The sequence below is a fragment of the Triticum urartu genome, chromosome 3A, assembly GCF_056163025.1.
Source record: "Triticum urartu cultivar PI428250 chromosome 3A, HENAU_Tu73, whole genome shotgun sequence".
Taxonomy (NCBI): Eukaryota; Viridiplantae; Streptophyta; class Magnoliopsida; order Poales; family Poaceae; genus Triticum; species Triticum urartu.
In genome coordinates this window covers 671,337,762-671,362,629 of record NC_141875.1, presented here as the reverse complement: position 1 = coordinate 671,362,629, position 24,868 = coordinate 671,337,762, and the positions used below count along the sequence as shown (strand labels likewise).

Here is a 24,868-nt window from a genome sequence, read left to right as displayed (position 1 = left end):
GGAGCAGGTACAGTTACCTCATCAAGTTCTACTTTCCTCCCACTCACTTCTTTCGAGAGAAACTCCTTCTCTAGAAAGGATCCATTCTTAGCAACGAATGTCTTGCCTTCGGATCTGGAATAGAAGGTGTACCCAACAGTCTCCTTTGGGTATCCTATGAAGACACATTTCTTCGATTTGGGTTCGAGCTTATCAGGTTGAAGCTTTTTCACATAAGCTTCGCAGCCCCAAACTTTAAGAAACGACAACTTTGGTTTCTTGCCAAACCACAGTTCATAAGGCGTCGTCTCAACGGATTTTGATGGTGCCCTATTTAACGTGAATGCGGCCGTCTCTAAAGCATAACCCCAAAATGATAGCGGTAAATCAGTAAGAGACATCATAGATCGCACCATATCTAGTAAAGTACGATTACGACGTTCGGACACACCATTACGCTGTGGTGTTCCGGGTGGCATGAGTTGCGAAACTATCCCACAGTTTTTCAAATGTACACCAAACTCGTAACTCAAATATTCTCCTCCACGATCAGATCGTAGAAACTTTATTTTCTTGTTACAATGATTTTCAACTTCACTCTGAAATTCTTTGAACTTTTCAAATGTTTCAGATTTATGTTTCATTAAGTAGATATACCCATATCTGCTTAAATCATCTGTGAAGGTGAGAAAATAACGATATCCACCACGAGCCTCAATATTCATCGGACCACATACATCGGTATGTATGATTTCCAACAAATCTGTTGCTCTCTCCGTAGTATCGGAGAACGGTGTTTTAGTCATCTTGCCTATGAGGCACGGTTCGCAAGTACCAAGTGATTCATAATCAAGTGGTTCCAAAAGTCCATCAGTATGGAGTTTCTTCATGCGCTTTATACCGATATGACCTAAACGACAGTGCCACAAATAAGTTGCACTTTCATTATCAACTCTGCATCTTTTGGCTTCAACATTATGAATATGTGTATTACTACTATCGAGATTCAATAAGAATAGACCACTCTTCAAGGGTGCATGACCATAAAAGATATTACTCATATAAATAGAACAACCATTATTCTCTGATTTAAATGAATAACCGTCTCGCATTAAACAAGATCCAGATATAATGTTCATGCTCAACGCTGGCACCAAATAACAATTATTTAGGTCTAATATTAATCCCAAAGGAAGATGTAGAGGTAGCGTGCCGACCGCGATCACATCGACTTTGGAACCGTTTCCCACGCGCATCGTCACCTCGTCCTTTGCTAGTGCCCGCTTATTCCGTAGTCCCTGTTTCGAGTTGCAAATATTAGCAACAGAACCAGTATCAAATACCTAGGTGCTACTGCGAGCTCTAGTAAGGTACACATCAATAACATGTATATCACATATACCTTTGTTCACCTTGCCATCCTTCTTATCCGCCAAATACTTGGGGCAGTTCCGCTTCCAGTGACCAGTCTGCTTGCAGTAGAAGCACCCAGTTTCAGGCTTAGGTCCAGACTTGGGTTTCTTCTCTTGATTAGCAACTTGCTTGCCGTTCTTTTTGAAGTTCCCCTTCTTCTTCCCTTTGCCCTTTTTCTTGAAGCTAGTGGTCTTGTTAACCATCAACACTTGATGCTCCTTCTTGATTTCTACCTCCGCAGCTTTCAGCATTGCGAAGAGCTCGGGAATAGTCTTGTTCATCCCTTGCATATTATAGTTCATCATGAAGCTCTGGTAGCTCGGTGGCAGTGATTGGAGAATTCTGTCAATGACGCAATCATCCGGAAGATTAACTCCCAATTGAATCAAGTGATTATTATACCCAGACATTTTGAGTATATGCTCACTAACAGAACTGTTCTCCTCCATCTTGCAGCTATAGAACTTATTGGAGACTTCATATCTCTCAATTCGGGCATTTGCTTGAAATATTAACTTCAACTCCTGGAACATCTCATATGCTCCATGACGTTCAAAACGTCGTTGAAGTCCCGATTCTAAGCCGTAAAGCATGGCACACTGAACTATCGAGTAGTCATCAGCTTTGCTCTGCCAGACGTTCATAACATCTGGTGTTGCTCCAGCAGCAGGCCTGGCACCCAGCGGTGCTTCCAGGACGTAATTCTTCTGTGCAGCAATGAGGATAATCCTCAAGTTACGGACCCAGTCCGTGTAATTGCTACCATCATCTTTCAACTTTGCTTTCTCAAGGAACGCATTAAAATTCAACGGAACAACAACACGAGCCATCTATCTACAATCAACATAAACAAGCAAGATACTATCAGGTACTAAGTTCATGATAAATTTAAGTTCAATTAATCATATTACTTAAGAACTCCCACTTAGATAGACATCCCTCTAATCTTCTAAGTGATTACGTGATCCAAATCAACTAAACCATAACCGATCATCACGTGAGATGGAGTAGTTTTCAATGGTGAACATCATTTATGTTGATCATATCTACTGTATGATTCATGCTCGACCTTTCGGTCTCCGTGTTCCGAGGCCATATCTGCATATGCTAGGCTCGTCAAGTTTAACCTGAGTATTCTACTTGTGCAAAACTGGCTTGCACCCATTGTAGATGGACGTAGAGCTTATCACACCCGATCATCACGTGGTGTCTGGGCACGACGAACTTTGGCAACGGTGCATACTCAGGGAGAACACTTCTTGATAATTTAGTGAGAGATCATCTTATAATGCTACCGTCAATCAAAGCAAGATAAGATGCATAAAAAGATAAACATCACATGCAATCAATATAAGTGATATGATATGGCCATCATCATCTTGTGCTTGTGATCTCCATCTCCGAAGCACCGTCATGATCACCATCGTCACCGGCGCGACACCTTGATCTCCATCGTAGCATCGTTGTCGTCTCGCCAATCTTATGCTTCCACGACTATCACTACCGTTTAGTAATAAAGTAAAGCATTACATCGTGATTGCATTGCATACAATAAAGCGACAACCATATGGCTCCTGCCAGTTGCCGATAACTCGGTTACAAAACATGATCATCTCATACAATAGAATTCAGCATCATGCCTTGACCATATCACATCACAACATGCCCTGCAAAAACAAGTTAGACGTCCTCTACTTTGTTGTTGCATGTTTTACGTGGCTGCTACGGGCTTAAGTAAGAACCAATCTCACCTACGCATCAAAACCACAACGATAGTTTGTCAAATAGACTCCGTTTTAACCTTCGCAAGGACCGGGCGTAGCCATACTTGGTTCAACTAAAGTTGGAGAGACAGTCGCCCGCAAGCCATCTATGTGCAAAGCACGTCGAGGGAACCGGTCTCGCGTAAGCGTACGCTTAAGGTTGGTCCGGGTCATCTCGTCCAACAATACCGCCGAACCAAAGTATGACATGCTGGTAGGCAGTATGACTTGTATCGTCCACAACTCACTTGTGTTCTACTCGTGCATATAACATCAACATAAATAACCTAGGCTCGGATGCCACTGTTGGGTTTCGTAGTAATTTCAAAAAAATTCCTACGCACACGCAAGATCATGTGATGCATAGCAACGAGGGGGAGAGTGTTGTCTACGTACCCAACGCAGACCGACTGCGGAAGCGATGACACGACGTAGAGGAAGTAGTCGTACGTCTTCACGATCCAACCGATCAAGCACCGAAACTACGGCACCTCCGAGTTCGAGCACACGTTCAGCTCGATGACGATCCCCGGAATCCGATCCAGCAAAGTGTCGGGGAAGAGTTCCATCAGCACAACGGCGTGGTGACGATCTTGATGAACTACAGCAGCAGGGCTTCGCCTAAACTCCGCTACAGTATTATCGAGGAATATGGTGGCAGGGGGCACCGCACACGGCTAAGGAATAGATCACGTGGATCAACTTGTGTGTTTCTGGGGTGCCTCTGCCTCTGTATATAAAGGAGCCAAGGGGGAGGGGGGCACCGGCCAGGGAGAGGGCGCAGGAGGAGTCCTACTCCTTCCGGGAGTAGGACTCCCCCCCCAATCCTATTCCAACTAGGATTCCCAAGGGGGAAAGAGGGAGAGGGGTGGCCGGCCACCTCTCCTAGTCCTAATAGGACTAGGGGAGGGGGGAGGTGCGCAGCCCCCTTGGGCTGCCCCTTTCTCCTTTCCACTAAGGCCCATGAAGGCCCATATGGCTCCCGGGGGGTTCCGGTAACCTCCCAGTAACCCGGTAAAATCCCGATTTCACCCGGAACAATTCCGATGTCCAAACATAGGCTTCCAATATATCAATCTTTACGTCTCGACCATTTCGAGACTCCTCGTCATGTCCATGATCACATCCGGGACTCCGAACAACCTTCGGTACATCAAAATGCATAAACTCATAATGTAACTGTCATCGTAACCTTAAGCATGCGGACCCTATGGGTTCGAGAACAATGTAGACATGACCGAGACATGTCTCCGGTCAATAACCAATAGCGGGACCTGGATGCCCATATTGGTTCCTACATATTCTACGAAGATCTTTATCGGTCAGACCGCATAACAACATACGTTGTTCCCTTTGTCATCGGTATGTTACTTGCCCGAGATTCGATCGTCGGTATCCAATACCTAGTTCAATCTCGTTACCGGCAAGTCTCTTTACTCGTTCCGTAATACATCATCTCACAACTAATCATATTAGTTGTAATGCTTGCAAGGCTTATGTGATGTGTATTACCGAGAGGGCCCAGAGATACCTCTCCGACAATCGGAGTGACAAATCCTAATCTCGAAATACGCCAACCCAACATCTACCTTTGGAGACACCTGTAATGCTCCTTTATAATCACCCAGTTACGTTGTGACGTTTGGTAGCACCCAAAGTGTTCCTCCGGTAAACGGGAGTTGCATAATCTCATAGTCATAGGAACACATAAGTCATGAAGAAAGCTATAGCAACATACTAAATGATCGGGTGCTCAGCTAATGGAATGGGTCATGTCAATCAGATCATTCAACTAATGATGTGACCTCGTTAATCAAATAACAACTCTTTGTCCATGGTTAGGAAACATAACCATCTTTGATTAACGAGCTAGTCAAGTAGAGGCATACTAGTGACACTTTGTTTGTCTATGTATTCACACATGTATTATGTTTCCGGTTAATACAATTCTAGCATGAATAATAAACATTTATCATGATTATAAGGAAATAAATAATAACTTTATTATTGCCTCTAGGGCATATTTCCTTCAGCGGTAGCGGTGATGTTGGGATAACTCAAACAACCAAAGACGTGAAGATCATCATATGATGGAGGAGACCCGAACAGAAGATGGTGAGGGGTATAGTTCCAGCGTGGTTTACACGGCCGGAGGTTGAGAAGGAGAGTGGCGGTGGCGAGCGCATCGGGCCAAAAGTGAGGTGGCATGTGTGCATGAAAGAGCAAGGTGCAGACACTCTCATTAAGGGTGCGTAGAAAACGTTCGGCACGGCTGTTTTGTTGGGATGTGTATGGACAAGTTAAGCGAAAAAAGGTGCCATGCGTGGATAGAAGATGGCAAATGGCGAGATTATCAAATTCTTTTCCGTTATCTGTTTGAAGATGAGCAATGGTGCGATGAAAGTGGGTGTTGACATAGGCATAAAATGAGTGAAGGGTGGAGGCGACGTCAGATTTGCGGCGTAACGGAAAAGTCCAAGTGAAGTGTGAAAAATCATCTAAAATCACAAGGTAATATGATAAACCCAAATTGCTAGACACTGGGGATGTCCAAACATCACAATGAATAACATCAAAGGGAAAAGTTGCAATCAATGAAGATGAAGAAAACGGTAGACGAACGTGTTTTCCTATGCGGCAAGCATGACAAGTGTGAGCCGCTGATTTATTACATGAAAAGGGAAAGGTGCTCAAAATTTTATGAAGAGCGTCGGCGCCGGGATGACCGAGACGAGCGTGCCAAAGCGAGACGTCGGCATGAAGAGCAACCGGGCCACTGCGAGTAGAAGCACCGCATGGGTAGAAATCATCGGGAGAGTCACATCGGTGCAGAACCCTCCGGGAGCGAGCATCCTTAACAGAAAAACCGAGAGCGTCAAACTCAACAGTGACAGGATTTTCACGAGTAAGAGTACGAATAGAACAAAGTTTTTTAATTAAGGATGGTGAAACAAGCACATTATTGAGAGTTAAAGAAGAAGAGGGTAACAGAAGAGGATGAACCATGATGGGTGATGGGAAGAGAGCTGCCATCACCAACCATGATGCGAGAGGAGAAGGGATAGGGAGCGGAACGGGATAAGATACCGGGGTTGGAGGCCACGTGAGCGGCGGCACCGGTGTCCATGTACCAATCGCCGCCTCCGTTGTAGGCGCTCGGCGAGGGGGTAGCATGAAGGGCGGAGAGAAGCACCGGGTCGTAGACCAGAGGGGCGCCACCATATGTGAAGGAAATATGCCCTATAGGCAATAATAAAGTTATTATTTATTTCCTTATATCATGATAAAAGTTTATTATTCATGCTAGAATTGTATTAACCGGAAACGTAATGTGTGAATATATAGACAAACAGAGTGTCACTAGTATACCTCTATTTGACTAGCTCGTAGTTCAAAGATGGTTATGTTTCCTAACCATGGACAAAGAGTTGTCATTTGATTAAACAGGATCACATCATTAGTTGAATGATCTGATTGACATGACCCATTCCATTAGCTTAGCACCCGATCGTTTAGTATGTTGCTATTGCTTTCTCCATGACTTATACATGTTCCTATGACTATGAGATTATGTAACTCCCGTGTGCCGGAGGAACACTTTGTGTGCTACCAAACGTCACAACGTAACTGGGTGATTATAAAGGTGCTCTACAGGTGTCTCCAAAGGTACATGTTGGGTTGACGTATTTCGAGATTAGGATTTGTCACTTCGATCGTCGGAGAGGTATCTATGGGCCCTCTCGTTTATGCACATCACTTAAAGCCTTGCAAGCAATGCAACTAATGAGTTAGTTGCGAGATGATGTATTACGGAACGAGTAAAGAGACTTGCCGATAACGAGATTGAACTAGGTATTGGATACCGACGATCGAATCTCGGGCAAGTAACATACCGATGACAAAGGGAACAACGTATGTTGTTATGCGGTCTGACCGATAAAGATCTTCGTAGAATATGTAGGAGCCAATATGGGCATCCAGGTCCCGCTATTGGTTATTGACCGGAGACATGTCTCGGTCATGTCTACATTGTTCTCGAACCCGTAGGGTCCGCACGCTTAAGGTTTCGATGACAGTTATATTATGAGTTTATATGTTTTGATGTACCGAAGGTTGTTCGGAGTCCCGGATGTGATCACGGACATGACGAGGAGTCTCGAAATGGTTGAGACATAAAGATTGATATATTGGAAGCCTATGTTTGGATATCAGAAGTGTTTCGGGTGAAATCGGGATTTTACCGGAGTACCGGGAGGTTACCGGAACCCCCCGGGAGCTATATGGGCCTTAGTGGGCCTTAGTGGAAAAGAGAAGAGGCAGCCTGAGATGGGCCGCGCGCCCCTCCCCTCCCTTGGTCCGAATAGGACAAGGAGAGGGGGCCGGCCCCCCTTTCTCTTTCCCCCCCCCTCCGCGAATCCTATTCCAACTAGGATTGGGGGGGGGAATCCTACTCCCAGAGGGAGTAGGACTCCTCCTGGCGCGCCACCTCTAGGCCGGCCGCACCCCCCCCCTTGAACCTTTATATACGGAGGCAGGGGCACCCCAGAGACACACAAGTTGATCCACGTGATCATATTCTTAGCCGTGTGCGGCGCCCCCTGCCACCATAGTCCTCGATAATATTGTAGCGGTGCTTAGGCGAAGCCCTTCGACAGTAGTACATCAAGATCGTCACCACGCCGTCGTGCTGACGGAACTCTTCCCCGACACTTTGCTGGATTGGAGTCCGGGGATCGTCATCGAGCAGAACGTGTGCTAAAACTCAGAGGTGCCGTAGTTTCGGTGCTTGATCGGTCGGGCCGTGGAGACGTACGACTACATCAACCAAACGCTTCCATTGTCGATCTACAAGGGTACGTAGATCACACTCTCCCCTCTCGTTGCTATGCATCACCATGATCTTGCGTGTGCGTAGGAAAATTTTTGAAATTACTACGTTCCCCAACAATATGCACCATAGCCCGGCGCACCGCCGTATGCGGAGGGACCACCATAGGCCGACGGGCCACCGTAGGCCGCGATAGCGCCATACGCGGCAGGGACCGGTGCGGTCAGCAGCGCCTGAGGGGTGCTCGGCCGTGGCCCGAGGATGCTCGGAGCTGGTGGGCGGGGGATGGGCATGGAGTAGGCATGCACTACTCCCGTCCATGGGTTATACCCCGAGAGCCAAGGCGAGGGAGGTGCAGCCGCCGCGGGCGTAGGAGGGCGCGGCGTCGTGTTGGAGTTGCGGCCCCGGCCCCCGCGACCCTTCTGCTTGCGGCCGCCGGAGGGCGCAGGCGCGGGTGGCGGGGCAGGAAAGGGAGCGCGCGGCCCTGGCTGGGTTGGAGTAGAGCCGTGGCCGGCGGCGAGGCCGACGTGGAGAGCGGCGTGGGTCGCCTGCCGAGCGGTGTGACGGAGATGCTTTTCCTCCATGCGAAGGTATGTGACCGCCTTCGCGTACGTCAGCGTGATGAGGGAGAGGTTGGCGGCGGACTGGCCAAGGTCGGGGTGGAGGCCACGGAGGAGGTTGGTGAGGAGGACCGAGTCATCGATTTTTCATGCCGACGTCGCGTAGCTCATCGGCGAGAACCTTCAGCCGCGTGCAGTACTTGTCGATCGAAAGATCATTGTGCTGCATAGTGAAGAACTGCCCTTGAAGAAAGACGCGGCGCTGTAGTTGATTGTCGAGGAAGAGATCACACAGGCGCGTCCACATAGCATACGCGGACGGATCGCGGGCATTCACCATGTTGAAGAGGCTGCCGGAGATGGTGAGGAAGAGCCACTTGATGATGCAGGCGTCCACAGCGAGCCACTCGTCGTCGTTCTTCATGTCGCAGAAGTCAACGCTCCCGACAACATGCTCGATGAGACGGTAAGAGAGGAACAACATCGCGAAGTACGTGCGCCATGCGTTGTAGGACGGCGAGTCGAGGTCGAGGAGGACAGGTACGTGGTCCTTGATGTGGATCTCGTTGAGGCGATCGGAGGTGAACATGGCACCGGAGAAGGAACCGGCGTCGGATGCCTCAGCCTTGGCCATGGAGACAGCGGGTGGTTAGGGTTTTGGGTGATGGTGAGAGGAGGAGGGAACGGTGGCTGCGATGGGTGTGGAGAAGAGGGCGGCGGCGGCTACAGAAGGAAGATAGGAGCGGCGGCGGCCCTTAGGGTTTCGAGAGAGAGGTAGTGGGGGCAGGGGGAAGAAGAGAAGCGGCGGCGGCGACGGCTACGGGAGAGGTGGCGGCGGCGGCAGCTTGATGTGTGGGAAGGAAGCGGCGGCGGTGGCTACGGGAAGGGTAGCGACGGCGGCGACAGGAGGGTTGGGGAGTTGGCGCAGCGGCGACTAGGGGTAGGCGCAGCGGCGTAGGGGTGCGGAAGCGACAGAGGATCGCGGTAAAACTGATACCATGTAGAGAGGATATTTGGTGCAACTCATTGTATTCCATGGAGTAGGTTACATTATATACACATGATGTCTTGCGTGGCAAGGTAACTAATACTACCATATCTCTAAGAGTTAGCTATACAAGGCTAGAGAAGATAAGATTAGAAATACAAGATATGTCACGTTCAACACTCCTGGTGCACATTTGTGGTTGGGAGTGCCTCATGACGTGAACTCCATTCCTGTAAACATTATCAATGTTCAATAAAGCCTAGCTGTTTTTTGCTCAAAATAATAATAATTTACCTTCCGCTTTTTAATTCTTATTTGCCGTGATTTTATGACCTAGCTAAATGATGGCTAGCAACCATCAATTGTTCATGTTTACATTAAGCGGGCAGGTATGTTTGGCTGACGGTCGCTCCTTGCTAATGGTAAAAATACACAAAGAGAAAGATCAAGTTTCTTCAACAAGTGCAATGTGTATCTGTGTGTGGATCTCTACCTGCTATCTTTTTACTTCCATTTTTCTAATTTTGGTGCATTGCAGATTTTTTGACCCGAACCGACAGGAGCTCTGTCATTGCATTATAGGAGAGGAAAAAAACTGTACATATTAGAGATTAAGATGAGCGTAGAGAGAAGGGAGAGGAGAGCCTAGGCCACTGAACATCGGGAGGCTGAGCAGTGGCCACAACTACGGACTACTCTCTGAATGCCTCTTTGCAAAGTCTAACATCCTCGGTCACCAGTATGAAAACTTGATGCGGCAGTAGCATTTTTCTTTGGAACACCCTCCTGTTTCTTTCATTCCAGAGATGCCAAGCCACATATGCAGCAAAAGCAATCTGCTCCTTACCAATTTCTTTTGGAGCGATCAGGTGCAGCTTGCGCCACCAACATTTGACGGAATTGGAGGAGAGGGCCACGTCCGTCATCTGGGGGTGGATGGGCCCAGACTTGTTCCAGACCCTGGGGTATCCCAGAAGGATGTGAATTGCTATCTCTGGGGCCTGGTCACAGAAAGGGCAGGTCGGGTTGCAAGGCCAGCCCCTGGTGGATAACCTGTCCGCAGTCCAGTTACGGTTCTGGAGCAGTAACCAAAGGTAGAATTTAATCTCGTTTTCAGCCTTCACTTTCCATGCTTTCTCTAGGAGTGGCTGCCTAATTCGTCCCAAGAATTGGGCTTCATAGGCATCTTTAGCCGTGTAAATTCCTTTGGAGTTAAGAATCCACGTGATGCCATCATCGTCATGAGACAACTGCACTTCCTGGATCTTCTCACATAAGGAAATAAATTGCTGCACTTGCTCTTTGTTGTTCATCCTATGTAACCCCTTCATCCAAAGATTGTTTGTTAGAGCATCAACGACCTTGAGATTCTTCTTCCATGCCAGTTTTGCAACTTCGGGTGCCAGTGCAATAGGTGCAACTCCATGCATCCACCTGTCCTTCCAAAAGTTGATCTTTTCCCCATTTCCCAAGGAGATCTTGGTGCAGGCCGTGAAAAGACTTCTGTCAACTGTGTCACAAGGGATTTGGGTGCCTTTCCAAGGTCTGTCGATGTTGTCCCATTCAAACCAGCACCATCTGAGTCTCAAGGCTCGGCTATAACAAGTTAACTCTTTGATCCCGAGGCCTCCGAGATTTTTGGGGGTACAACATTGTTTCTAGTTTATAAGGCATTTGCTTCCCCTTGCCTCCACATCCCCAGCCCAAAGAAAATTCCTCCTGCACTTATCAAGCTTCTTGATAGCCCATTTATCCATTGCGAAACACGAGAGGAAGAATGTTGCCATTGCCGTGAGGACTGGGTTGATTAGAGTTAGCCGCCCAGTTCTATTCAGAATTCTTCCTTTCCATGGCTTGACTCTTCCAGCAGCCTTGTCTATCATTGGTTGCAATTCAGCACGCATCGGCTTCCTCCTGTTCAGTGGTAAACCTAGGTATTGGCAAGGGAAAAAACCCTCCTTTCCTCCAAAGTCCTGCAAAACCTCTCCATACTCTTCATCGTTGCATCGGATCTTGAATGCCGTGCACTTCCCTAAGCTGATCATCAAGCCAGAGATCTCTCCAAATCTAAGCATAATTCTCTGAGTAGCTGCGATTTCTTCTCTGATGGGATTCACAAAAAGTGCCGCGTCATCCGCGTACAGGCTGGTTCTCAAACTGGCGGCCTGATGGCTTAAAGGGGTGAGAAGACCATCAGCCATTGCCATGGCAATCATTTTTTGCAGTGGTTCCATTGCAAGAATGAGTAACATCGGCGACAATGGGTCTCCCTGGCGCAACCCCCTCCGGTGCAGGAACGGTTCACCTGGACAACCGTTGAGGAGGACTCGTGAAGAGGAAGTCGAGAGCAGCAATGCAATCATGTCTGTCCATCTTTGCCCGAAACCAAAACCTTTCAGAACCTCCCACATGTAGCTCCAATGCACAGAATCAAAGGCCTTAGAGATATCCAATTTGAGGAAGATGAGAGGTGAATTTTTTGTGAATGCCCGTCTTATGACATTCTGGAAATACAAAAAATTATCTTGAATGCTACGGCCCTTGAGGAAGGCACTTTGACTTGCAGAGATCATATGTTGTAATTCCGGGGCCAATCTGTTTGCCAAGATTTTGCATAGAATCTTTGCCACACTATGCACGAGACTAATTGGCCTAAAATCAGCAGCATGATCAGCATTTCCTTTCTTTGGCAGCAGCACAATGAAAGAATTATTCAAAAGATTCCATGTTTTCCCTCTGAGATGAAAAAATTGATTGATGGCCTCCAGCAAATCTCCTTTAATGAGCTCCCAACACTTCTTGAAAAAATCCCCAATAAAACCATCAGGGCGAGGGAACTTCTCATCATGCATTTCTAGAACCGCCTTTTTTAACTCCTCCATGGTGAATATGGCATCCAGGTGCTCAAGGTTGAAGGAAGGAAGCTGCAGATATTCCCAATTTAAGCTGAAGTTACACTGCCTAGCAGTTCCCATCAGATTGTTGAAATGCTCCCATAGGATTCGAGCCTTTTGCCGCTTTTCAAAGACAATGCCTTCAGGCCCTTGCAAGGAGGGGATGTGGTTTTTGCGTCTGTGACGGGTTGTTTGTCATGTTTCTCAGGCGACATCGTTCGAAGACACTAGCCCCGGATCAGTGAGTTCAAAAGGAAAAAAAATCCGGACATAAGGAAATCTAATTTGGAACAATACATTTGAGTGATGCAATGTAAGAAATCTACCAACATTTTAGCTTTCAGTAATATTGCATACAAGTGTGTTGTTATGGACGTGAGCAATCATTATACTACAACTTAGAAATCTTTCAACTTGCCATTGTTTAAACTCCAACAATAATGGTCGTGCCCATTCTAAAAAATTCGTTATGTCCGGTGAAACCCCATCCAAATCCCTCCTCCCAAAGCATCCCCTAGACACCCTAGAGCGATCCCACTCAGGAATTGCATCCGTAGGTCCTTGTCTGGTCGTATGTGTCGACATCCGCCACTGGTCGCCTTTGTTGTCATCACTAACCATACTCCGGTCAGCCTCGATGACAGTTTACCGCGCGAGCCATCTCATGGACATGATCCCCTCTCCTTCAACTCTACTCGGGACCACCGCCGCACTCCGTGGGATCCTGGCCATCCGTTGGCTCAAGGGCCATGCGCACCTCTCAAGGATTGTTGCCACTTGTGTCGGTGTTAGCATAGGTCAGCCCGGGACATCAAGGAGCCGATGACTCATTCTTTGGTTGGAATAGAGCACCGTGGAGAGTACAACTAGTGGGGACGATCTTCGGTGGTGGGGCTCCCCTTGCGGCGATGCACCCCTCTCTCCTCTCGCTCTCTGGTGATGTTAGTCCGAGGCGGGGTTCCCACCAACTCTAACCGGAGCCGCGTGGACCGAGACCGTGGGGCTAGGCACCTCCCATGTTCGGATCGCCGCCAAGGGTGGTGGATCTTCTTCCACTGAGTCGTGGATCCATTCCCTCACCTACCTGTCGGGGGCTCACCCTTGCCCACTAGGGCAGGATGGGGCGGGAGTCCATGATTTGCCTGTGTCTGGGGATTGGGCACGGGCCTAGGGCTGCCCAGGGCTAAGGAAGGAATGCCATTTCCCTTTGTCCCTTATGTGTGTGGTGGCTGCAGATTTGGGGTGGGTTGCCAGCGACCCCGGGTGGCGGTCTGGATGGTTGGCTCTTTGGCAGGCATCATGGCGGCGGCGGCTATGTTCCTTGGTTGTGTGGGTGGCGAGGAGTGTGCCGTCGGGAAGCTCTTGCCCGGTCTCCTTCTTTGGCGGTTGTTATGCCCAAATCTAGACCTAGAGGTCTGCACTCGGCGTGGATGTTCTAGGCACCTCATGGTTGTATAGGTCGTGTGGGCCTTGCATCCACGATGAACTATCTTCTATTTCGCTGAACTTTTTCCAAATTTGATGAACTTTTTTTAGTTCAATCAACTTTTTCAAAATCGACTAACTTTTTTTAATGTTGATGATTTTTTTTCAAGTTCGATGAATTTTTTTAAATCGATGAACTCTTTTCAAGTTCATGATTTTTTTTCAAAATTAGTGCACTTTTTTGAATTCATGATTTTTTTCCTTTTTTATGAATTATTTTGATTTTTTTTCTTTTCTTTTCTGAAATACGATCGAGCGAACCAAGGAAAAAATGTGAAATCTAAATGGGCCGGCCCACTTGCACCGAATTAGAGCTCCCCACCTCGTGGTTGTACAGGTTGCGTGGGTCTGGGAATGTATCCGGTGCACCCGCACTTGTGGTGCTACCGGTGCACCAAATGCCATAGATTGTTTTAAAAAAACTAAAAAAATCTAGCATGTTGACGCAACATCAATGTATGATGTCACAAAATTTCGTATAAAAATTTGAAATATTTTTGGAGATACAAAAATGACAAATTTGACTTCAGTGTGATAAACGGTCCAAATCTAAAGCCCAAGTTATGTTATATACTATTCATTGTTGAATTTATCATTTTTGTTTTTCAAGTTAGGTTTTGAATTTTGACTTAAAATTTTCCAACAACCTACATTGATGTTGTATGAGAGTGCTATTTTTTCAGATTTTTAAAAGCAAAATGTGAGCTCGGTGCACCGGTAGCACCACAAACTCCGGTGCACCAGATATTTCCCCACGACCCATACGACGGGATGTCACGGGATGTGTCACAACTAGTCGGGTGTGACAATGGTGGACTGATGCCCGACCAATACAACGGTGTTGGCACGACATCAGCGGTCACCTTCGCGGATGAGTGCCGGCGAGCCGACGATGACTGCGGGTGGTGGACTATACGGGCATCAAGCACAGAGAACTATTACCTCCGTCCTTGTTTACTAGTCCCCTCGTATTCTAGGCCATATTTTGATCATAATTTTAACTTATAAAATATAAGTTATATGTAGCAAAAATAATATTACTAGAAACTACATTAATATTTTGGTCATGCAGTAATATTTTGTTATTAATATTTTGACAATATAACTTTTTATGACATGCATTAATATTTTGTTACTCAAATATGTGGTTAAACTTTGACACAAAATACCATGGAGACTAATAAACCCGCACGGAGGTAGTACTTTCGGTCGTGTGAATTGATCACACAGGCCCGTGGGCCTAGGTCTTCTGGCTTATATTACATGGCACGCCTCTCTAGTATGTATTTACATTGGAAGACTTCTGCACAACTGCCACTGTTACATGATAAAGTCACCTGATCCTACTGGCTGCTGCTGCGGGTTCATCCCTCTACAAGTGAAGTACAACAAAGTATTCCCTCCGTCCCATAAGATCTCCATCCCATAAGATAAGAGTATTTTTGACACTACACCAACACATGTGCCATGTACTCCTCTGTTTCTAAATACAAGTCTTTTTAAAGATTTTAATACAGACTATATATAGATGTATTCTAGAGTGTAGATTCACTCATTTTACTTTGTATGTAGTCAGTATTGGAATCTTTAGAAAGTCTTATACTCCTTCCGTCCCTAACAAAGTGTCCCAACTTTAATACAACTTTGTACTAGAAGCGTAATCATATTGTGGCTTCAATGAAGCTTTCTTTTACTGTTACATCAGAGCTAGCTACACACACATCTCTAACTGAAATCGATTCTGAAATTGGCCAACAATAAGACACTAGTCCAAATGCAAGCAGTGGACAAGACTGCCCATGGGGAAAAAAAGTGGACAAGACTGCAATACAAGTACTAGATCAGATAGTATGGCTACTCAACATACAAAGCAGGACACTTCTCCAAATCCTACAAGACAACAACACAAACAGACCAGGCGAGAGAGTTACCTCCATACACACTAGCACTACTGATGCCACAAGACAGGAGTGTGAAATGGTAATCTAATTAATCCACTACAAGTTAAAATGAACACAGTTAGAACTGCTACTGAGGAAATGAAGCAGCCCTGTGCACTTGGTTGGTGGCACCCTAGTCGCAAGTCATCCAAAAGCTTTCCCCATATCCTTGTTCTTCAAGTGGCATTCCTGTTTCAGATAAAACAGAGCAAGGATCCAGATACAGGGAATTAGGCATCATGATATATTCGGTTTGCCAGTTTAAGCATCAAAATATCAGATGGGCTAACAAGACAAGTGGCTAGTCTGACTATAGTTTAATTTTTAGTGCGCTCAGAAAATCAAAGCGATGAATTTGGTCAAGCAATATAATATTTATTTCAAAAGGCCACAGCAGTAAAGGTTCAATGCCTTCATATCCCAGTCGGACATATTTCCGTTGTATAGTCGGTATATTCCAACCACAAAACTCTGATATAGAAGGAGAAATGACACGCAAACATAAAGTAGCCACTTTTAGCTTGGACTTGCGATGTCATATGAAAAGAAAATTTTCACCGCAACATATCTGAATAAAAAATCATGAATAAACTCAAGAGCACCGACATAAAAATTCTGCCACTTGCGTTTGAGAAAAAGAACATACGATCGGGAAAAAAGAACAAGCATTAGCAATCTCACACATAGCTTTAGGTTCAAATTTGAGAAATAGGCTGTAAAAAATTACACAATGATTATATTTAAGAAATAGGAGATTCCAGGATTGATGGGTTTCTGACTATTTCTGCACAAGAAAACATAGTGGTCAACATGATAACAGATTAAAAAGTCTAGGTATCTTTCGGCTCTTAATCCTCTTATACATGATGTATCATAATTTTGGAAGTCTAATTTGCAATTTTGCACTGCTAGTTCAGAAAACTGTGATATAACAGAATGAGAGATCCATGCAATAAAAAGAGGCCATTTTCAGCACCACATAGTACGGTAATCTGTGATAACAAGTAACTTTTGAGCACAACCACAAATTGCTATTATGAGACTATAAAGGGAAGACCAAGTCTAGGAAGCATGACTTCTAGTGCCAGCACACGGTTTAACAAGAGTAATTATTCCATAGAGTGGTCTGCCATAGTCTGATACTTCAGTATACATCTAGCAAACGACAACAACCATCAACACTATCATGTGTACTTTTGCAACTAATATTGAGCCCGTAGAAATATCACTAGCTTCGCTGATTAAGGGTGACAATATATGTGCGATAGTTGGATTCGGATATATGAAGCCATCCAAGTAGTGAAGGAAGTAAAAGTCAATTGGCATCCACCCTGGTAGAATATGTAGAGGGAGATTTCTGTAATCTTATAGGGACTAAGAAACAGATCTGCATCCACCCATAACTCCTAGTTATCTTTTTTCTCTTATAAGTGTAGTTAGTATTAGTTTTGGGGTGTGCTTCGTATATAGATCTTTCTTCTGTACCTCCTACTTTTTCACTTCCATTTTTCTGTTGCAAACTGAGCATAACTCATATGGCCATAAAATCGCCCTAACCGTCCTAAATATGGACGTAGAGTGTTTTCAAGTTAATTGGGGTCCTTGAGATCACATTTTAGGTTGAGTTTCCTAGTGTTGGAAACAACCCACTAGGCTTCAAGTTCAAGACGTGAGCACTGGTGTTCGCATTTTTTCTGTCATTATTTTAGACTTTTCGGCTATGTTCGTTCAGTCGAAGGAGATGCTCCTATCAATTACGAGACGCCAGTGGGACTTCGTCAATCTCAACCTGTTGTGCCGGTTCAATATCTCCGACGTGCTCATAGGGGCAGGATGTGTGTACATGTGTTTATATGGATGATTGTATGTATGCGTATGTGAGCATCTGTGTTTGTACTGTGTTTTTCAAAAAAAATATTTTTATTTCAGGAAGAAAGAAAAAAACTTTTCGGCTATGTTCGTTCAGTCGAAGGAGATGCTCCTATCAATTACGAGACGCCAGTGGGACTTCGTCAATCTCAACCTGTTGTGCCGGTTCAATATCTCCGACGTGCTCATAGGGGCAGGATGTGTGTACATGTGTTTATATGGATGATTGTATGTATGCGTATGTGAGCATCTGTGTTTGTACTATGTTTTTTAAAAAAATATTTTTATTTCAGGAAGAAAGAAAAAAACTTATTTGAATTAATACATTTGAGCGATGCAAGGTAAGAAATCTACCAACTTTTTATTAGCTTTCAGTAATAGTGCATACATATGTGTTTTGGATGTGAGCAGGTATGACTATACTACAACTTGGAACTTTTTCATCTTGCAATTGTTTAACTCTAGACTTTTTTAGAAAATCGCAAAAAAAAGTACATTAGGTCATGTGTGTAACACATAGCCCTGATTCAGAGTTTAACGTCTCCTCCCACTATAAGCATATCGCCAGAATTCTTGAAATAAATCCAGGATAAATGCGAGCATCAGGATTTGAACCCTGGTGGGTTGGGGATACCACTGTCCACCTAACCATCTCAACCAAAGGTTGGTTCACCCCTGATTTAGAGTTTTACTTGGTTTATTAACAACGAATCTAACTAGTGCGACCTACACATTAGGGGCTGAGTTGGCAAAAATATCGCCACGCAAGCATGCTGACTCGTTTATTCTTCCTTTCCCTCTTTGCACGTGCCTTGTTCAATGCTTTTTCTCCAAAGCAGTGGAGCACCTGCATGAGCTCCTCCTCTCCCTTCTTGCCCGTCGGGCAACTTGGTTTTAAAATGTTGCAATGGTCACCCCCCACTCCCGGTGTCCATGGTGGATCACTACCACGCGAGTGATTGACAAAAAACTACCATTTTAGGGGTTTGCGTCCCACAGAACTACCACTTTTTTAAAAGTGGCCGAAAACTACCAAAAAAACGTAAAAACGTGACTAAAAACTACCAGGTTGACTAAATGGTGGTTTTGACCGTTTTAACCGCGATTCTGACGTGAGTGGCCCATGTGCCAGGCTGGCAGCCCGCCTAACGGCTAACGGTGCGCGCGCGGGGCCGTTAGAGCCGCTCGTCGGTCGCACCTGGTCGGGACCAGGTCATAACCTGGCCGACCGGGCCGCTCGTCCCCACCAGCTCTCTCACTCTCCCCCGAGCTCACTCAACTCCTCTCTGCTCTCCTCTGCTTCTGTTTCTTCTTCTCGCGCTCCGGCATGCCGTCGTGGCCGAACAGCAACGAGACGTCAGACGACGATGACGAGTACATGAGCGAGTTCAGCAGCATGCAGATGGAGTACTTTGTAAGTCATCTCAGTCTATCCTCTCCCTCTCCTGTCTGTTATGTTCTAGGGTTAGGGTAGGGTTAGGGTTTGAAGATATTTGAGATTTTTCCATTTAAGTTGATATATGTGAGTTGTTCTTGATATAGATATGCTTTTGCTTTTGCAGCAAACTCCTGAAACTGTGATAGACCCTAGTTTCTGTGGGCTTGTGACTGAATCTGATAGAAGGTGCATCCTGCACAGGCAGAGGGTGGGCAAGTTTGTGGCATTTGAAGGCACTGACACTGGCAGGAGATTCATAGGATGTGCTACTGAGGTAATGGACCAAGTTGGTGTGGATTTGATTAGTTTGAATTTCTGCTATGTAGTGGAAACAAAGTGTTTAGTTGCTGTTATTCTGAATTTTCCTTAAGTCTGAAAACATTGGTATGTCTGAATACTTTACTTGTAGTAAAGAGCACTGGAAACATGTCTGAATATTGTACTTGTAGTATAGAACTAACTAGCTAGTGTAGCTTATATCATTATTGTTTATGATTTGTTATTCTGAATTTGCTTGTTCACTGTAAAATTAAATTGATTTTCAGGATGGTGTGAACTGTGGTGTTCTGGAGTGGGTAGATGCCCCCTGGCCTGTAATTCTGCAAAGGTGCTTAAGCAAGCTCTGGAATATGTATCATGAGCAGAACCTTGGTAGAGCCCAGGATAATGAGGCTCATGGGATAGAGGTTGCAAAACTGCAGAAGGAGCTTGCTTCTCTGGCCAATCAGTATAGCCAGCTGGTGGATGATGTGTCCAAGTTGTTTGATTATCAGGATGGAATCAAATCTCATGACATGGATTGCACAAGCCAGGCAATCAATGAACTGAAGGAGATGAAGAAGCAACTTGAGGAGCAGGCAAAGATTGAGCTTCAAATGGAGAAGCTTAAGCTCAAGAAAGAACAAAGGTGCATCCTTCAGAGTCAAGCTGATATAATCCAAAACATAAGGAAGGCCATGAAGGAGCTAGAGGTGGAGAAAGATCTCCTTAAAGAAGAGAAGAAGAAGATGGAGAATGTCATTGCTGAGCTCCTTAAGGTTGGTCATGGGTGCAAGGAAAAGCTGGACAAGATAAAGGAAGTTGTGATGGAGGAGTGAAGTGGCAGCTCTCTGGATGGTAAGTATATATGAGGCCTATATATATAATTGGCCTAGGAATGATCAGTCTGGTGCAAATATGCCCTGATCTACTTATGAACTACCTTTGAACTACCTAAGAACTGTAATGGGTTCAGATCATTTTGGTTGGTGTGGGGGTGGTGTTTTCCCTGATCTGTACTGCCCAAATATTATCCTGATGCTGAGAACTAGTGCTAAGTTAAGTTAAGAACTAAATTATCTAAGTCTGATGTAGTTTATTTGTGTGTGTTGTATCATAAGTTCTTGCTGAGATCTGTTTACTTCATAAATTGCTTCATCACAGGTTCAGACAAATTCAGAGAAGTTTGGAGGACATCTAGTCTCCCATAGATAGCATTTAGTCTTACATAGATAGGACATGGACACTGAAATTGTTCAAAGACACTTAAACTGACAGAACTGAATCTCACTGAGATTGCAAACACCCTGATAAACTGACAGAACTAAACTGACATAACTGAATCTCACATAGATCTGGCAATAACTGAATCTGAAACTTACTGTTTCAGATTGTTAGGCCCCTGCCCTGCTATGCGACCTGACCGTCGCACCTCTTGCTTGACTTGAGTGGTAGGTGGCAGCTCTGGCACCTCCTCTTCGTCTCCATCGATGACGATGATGGGAGGAGGACGTCGGCGAGCCAATAGTGCTGGTGGGGCGATGATCTGCAGGTCCTCGTTGGCGTTGCCCATAGTAGTTGGAGTTGCAGCTTGTGCTGGAGGGATATAGCGGTGGGCTGCCCACCGTTCCCTCTGCCCAGCATCGCCGGAGTCCGCCTCCTTCATTGCCCACAGCAACATGTCGATGGGCATGATACCCTTACCTGGGGTTGCATAGCGCTGGTCCATGCGCTGCTTCTCCTCAGTCGTCGCCTTCTTCCTCACCTCTTCTGATGCATCCACAAGCCCTTGTGCGCTGCTGTATCTCATGGCAATCTTCATGTAGTCGAGGAAGAGGTCTTCGTCGCCGCGAGCCGACCCAAAAAGCATAGCAACCCAGCCCTTGCCGGTGGGGAAGGGGTTCAGCCATGGGTCTGGCGTAGAGGAAGAACCAGCCATGGATGTAGGTGGAGTGAGGTTTTCGAGAGAGAGGTAGAGTGAGCAGAGATAGAGTGAGCTGTTGGGCTACTTAAATGTTGGAGTGGAGGAAGTGCGGTGGAGTGTGAAAGTGAGGTTTTTGAGATTGAGTGATGAGAAATGGTGGTAGTTGTGTTGCAATTAAAGTCTTTGTTGAAACCCAGCAACTTGGAACTTGTGTGCTCAAACAGTGGAGTAGTTGATGGTCAAATAGTGGAGTATTTCAAAAATTAGAGTGACCAAAAAATCACATTTCAGCAAAGCCCAAGTATAGAAACATTCAGATAAATGCAGATAGATGGATTCAGGCATAAGTTCAGACTTAAAAATACTGTGCCATGGATACATTTCTTAGAAAATAAGCATAGTCTTTATCATAGATTTTACAACAACCCAAACATAGATAGTTCAGAAAATAAGCATAGTCTTTAACATGAGTACTCTCTTTAACATAGATTCAGGCAGCCACATTGCATCGTCTTCATCACGGTTGGTGCATCTCCTGAACTGCATCCTTCACTGCAATCATAAAGTTCAGAAAGTTCAGAAGAAGACAATATTCAAAGCAAGACTAAGAACAAGATTCAGGGCAATATTGAGCACAAGACAAGCAGATTCATAAACACCACAATTTAGTCAGAAACTACCGCGTAGAACTAATCCGAATCCTGTCTTCCTTCTGCTGCAGCCAGGATCTGAGTCCATCTCTTCCTTGTTGCTTGGAATCGATGGAAAGAAGCCCTGTCTCTGGCCCACCAGATGATTAGTTCATCTGTGATGTTGGTTCCTTCTGGGAACACCTCCTTGAACTGCTTCACGTCATTCTGGTTGCGTTCCGCCATAATCATGGAAGCAATCCTCTGGCGTCGCTCCTGTGCCTGTGCTCGACGGTTGGCCCTCCTTTCAGCCCTAGCAACCTCGTCTTGTTCATCAACTACCTCTCCTAACTGTTGATCCATCAGTGGCGGCTAGGTTTTGGTCAAGGGGAATGAGGCGCAGGGATCCAGCCTCTCTTATGTACACAGTGTGGCAGGCTTGGTGGGTTAGTTAGGTCCAACACGGAAGCCCACCATCAGGCCCACGGTACACCACAAATTTGATACAAGTACATTAAGGTTCGGTCAGGTTCACCCAAATTCAGACATACTCATGCAGAAAAGTACAGACAGGTTCAAAACAAAGAGAAACAGGTTCTAAACTAATTCAAACAGGTTCTAAGAGAGAAGTTCTACCTTTTTATAGTGTCAGTTACCACTGACATAGTAATAACCCCTCAATCTGCTGCTTGCAAACCTCTTCCTTTTGTTACCAGCCAAAACCTCTGAAGTTGCAGCAACAAATCTTGGTGCACTGAATTCCTTGCCTCTCCCTCCACCTGTAGGTCTACCCCTTTTTGCAGCAGGAGCTGGTGCTGATGCAGCAGCAGCTGGTGCTGATGCAGTAGCAGCTGGTGCTCTTGCACTAAGGGCTGGTGCTCTTGGAGTTTGTATTGGAGCAGATGGAGTAGGTGCATAGACTGCCCTGTTTTCCTACATTAAAGGTCCAACTTAACTTAGATTAGACTATGTAAAAGGAAACATTGCTCTGATGCTTGATAATTACCTGGTGTTTGTTTTTCCTCATTTGCAGTTTAGGCCTAAGAGTCTTATTGCAACTTGTATACTTGTGTCCTTCCAACCCACAATTTCCGTAGGTAATTGTTCCCATCCTACTGGTGTCTCTTGGGGCAGGAACTTCAAACTCTCCTTTCCTCCTTGCAGTCTGTTTTCTGCCTGCCTTTTCTTTGAACACAGGAGGTTCAATGTCTGGAGTGTTTGTGTGAGGCCAGAAATCTGGACCAGGAACAGGGTATATAATTTCTTTGTATGTCTCCAAATAAAGTGGCTTCTTGAAAAAGTCATTGACATAGTCCTCAGGATGCAACTTTTGCTTTGTCAGTACAGATATGCCATGACTGCAAGGTACACCAGTCATGTTCCATCTCTTGCAGTCACATGTATACCCTTCCATGTCCACACAATACTGTTTTTCTTTGCTAGTAACTTGCCAAATTGTTGGACCTGCTCTGTCAGCCTGACAATACTTGGCATACTGCTTGTTCTCTTCTAAAATCTCTGAGTAGGTTGGTGTGATTGTCCACCTGCTAATCTGTAACTTCTCCCTAATTTGTTGCCTCTTGATCATTTGCTTGGTCCTAATCCCTTCAAACATTCTCCTTACTGGTTTGGCCCTAACATCCAGTATCATCTTGTTGAAGACTTCACTTAGATTGTTCACAACTAAATCTGTTTTGCAAGTATGATCCATAGCAAACCTAGCCCAAGTAGAGACCTCAATTTTTTTGAGCCATTTCCAAGCATCCTCAAACTGTGCTTTCAGCTCTGCCATGCCTAGTTCATGCCCATGTTTAGTGTAAGAGTAGCTAGCCTTGTCAATACACTTCTTTAGTTCCTGGCCTCTAAATCCAGCAGATTGAAAATTTGCATATATGTGCCTAAGGCAATACCTTTGAGGTGAATCAGGGAATACCTCATTTATTGCCTTAAGCAAGCCCTGCACATTCACAAATTATTAATACAATTGAAAAAAGTAATAACATAAATTGCTCAATGAAATTCTTCCCAACCTTTTGCCTGTCAGACATGATAGTGTATGTTCCAAATTTGTTGCCACTGCCAATGCAACATCTCAATTGAGTTAAAAACCAATTCCAACTTTCACCATCTATCTTGTCAACCACACCAAAAGCTATAGGATAAATATTGTTGTTTCCATCCCTTCCTGTGGCTGCAAGAATTTGTTGTCCAGTGATTAACTTGATGAAGCATCCATCAAGACCTATAAATGGTCTGCAACCATTAAGGAAACCTTCCTTTGAAGCTGCTAAACAATAGAACATATACTTGAATCTAGGAGTAGGTGATGGGTTCTCTGGATCTTCAAATGTTGTTACTATACACCTGCTACCTGGGTTTGTGTCAAGAACTGCTTGAAGATAATCCCTGGGCCTCAAGTACTGCTGCTTTTGGTCACCTTGAACTACATCAACAGCCTTCCTCCTTGCCCTATATGCCACACTTCTTGATACATCCACTGAAAACTTACTCTTGGTCTTCTTAATTAATGCATCCACATGAGATCTAATGTCTTCTCTCAATGCTACCTCCACTGACCTTGACATCCACTTAGTAGTAACCTTTGTGGACTCTGCACATGCTCCACAAGTGTGCAACATATCACACTTCTTGATGCAGAATGTTTTTTCATGAGCTAACTTAGAGGCACATATATAAAAATCACATCCCTGGGTGGCTCTCTCTGAGCACTAAACAATAATCCTATCTAGGGAATTTCTGTGGTATTGAAAATTTCTCAAAGTCCTAATGTGAAAATCCCTAAGTGCATCTCTGAACTCATACACAGCGGTGAAGCACAAGCCCTTACAAAAAACTGTTCTACTAGTCCTTGAAGTTTGTGATCATACCATATCCTGTCT

General features: G+C 45.2%; 3 protein-coding genes across 3 annotated transcripts; 1 reads left to right on the top strand and 2 right to left on the bottom strand.

Annotated features, from left to right (window-relative positions):
• Nucleotides 1–8,679: 8,679 nt before the first annotated feature.
• On the bottom strand, nucleotides 8,680–9,177 carry LOC147981366 (uncharacterized). Its single transcript, XM_087515951.1, has one exon. It carries the CDS (start codon nucleotides 9,175–9,177, stop codon nucleotides 8,680–8,682), a length of 498 nt encoding a protein of 165 aa, XP_087372077.1.
• Nucleotides 9,178–19,046: 9,869 nt separating this feature from the next.
• LOC125526684 (uncharacterized) lies at nucleotides 19,047–20,254 on the top strand. Its single transcript, XM_048691326.2, has 3 exons — nucleotides 19,047–19,133; nucleotides 19,282–19,431; nucleotides 19,703–20,254. The coding sequence occupies exons 1-3, from the start codon at nucleotides 19,047–19,049 to the stop codon at nucleotides 20,252–20,254; spliced, it is 789 nt and encodes a 262-aa protein (XP_048547283.2).
• Nucleotides 20,255–22,616: 2,362 nt separating this feature from the next.
• On the bottom strand, nucleotides 22,617–24,607 carry LOC147981365 (uncharacterized). The gene is made up of 3 exons (XM_087517094.1): nucleotides 23,999–24,607; nucleotides 22,975–23,925; nucleotides 22,617–22,901 (listed from the first exon to the last, which is right to left on the bottom strand). Exons 1-3 carry the CDS (start codon nucleotides 24,605–24,607, stop codon nucleotides 22,617–22,619), a joined length of 1,845 nt encoding a protein of 614 aa, XP_087373220.1.
• Between the last annotated feature and the right edge of the window lie 261 nt (nucleotides 24,608–24,868).

Excerpts from the sequence above, each read along its gene's own strand:
- LOC147981365 (XM_087517094.1), bottom strand. The coding sequence starts at position 24,607 with ATGTTGCACACTTGTGGAGCATGTGCAGAGTCCACAAAGGTTACTACT. Across the intron at positions 23,926-23,998 it reads TCATGTCTGACAGGCAAAAG|GGCTTGCTTAAGGCAATAAA; the intron begins GTTGGGAAGAAT and ends GTGAATGTGCAG. Across the intron at positions 22,902-22,974 it reads TGAGGAAAAACAAACACCAG|GAAAACAGGGCAGTCTATGC; the intron begins GTAATTATCAAG and ends CCTTTAATGTAG.
- LOC125526684 (XM_048691326.2), top strand. The coding sequence starts at position 19,047 with ATGCCGTCGTGGCCGAACAGCAACGAGACGTCAGACGACGATGACGAG. Across the intron at positions 19,134-19,281 it reads GCATGCAGATGGAGTACTTT|CAAACTCCTGAAACTGTGAT; the intron begins GTAAGTCATCTC and ends TTGCTTTTGCAG. Across the intron at positions 19,432-19,702 it reads TCATAGGATGTGCTACTGAG|GATGGTGTGAACTGTGGTGT; the intron begins GTAATGGACCAA and ends ATTGATTTTCAG.
- LOC147981366 (XM_087515951.1), bottom strand. The coding sequence starts at position 9,177 with ATGGCCAAGGCTGAGGCATCCGACGCCGGTTCCTTCTCCGGTGCCATG.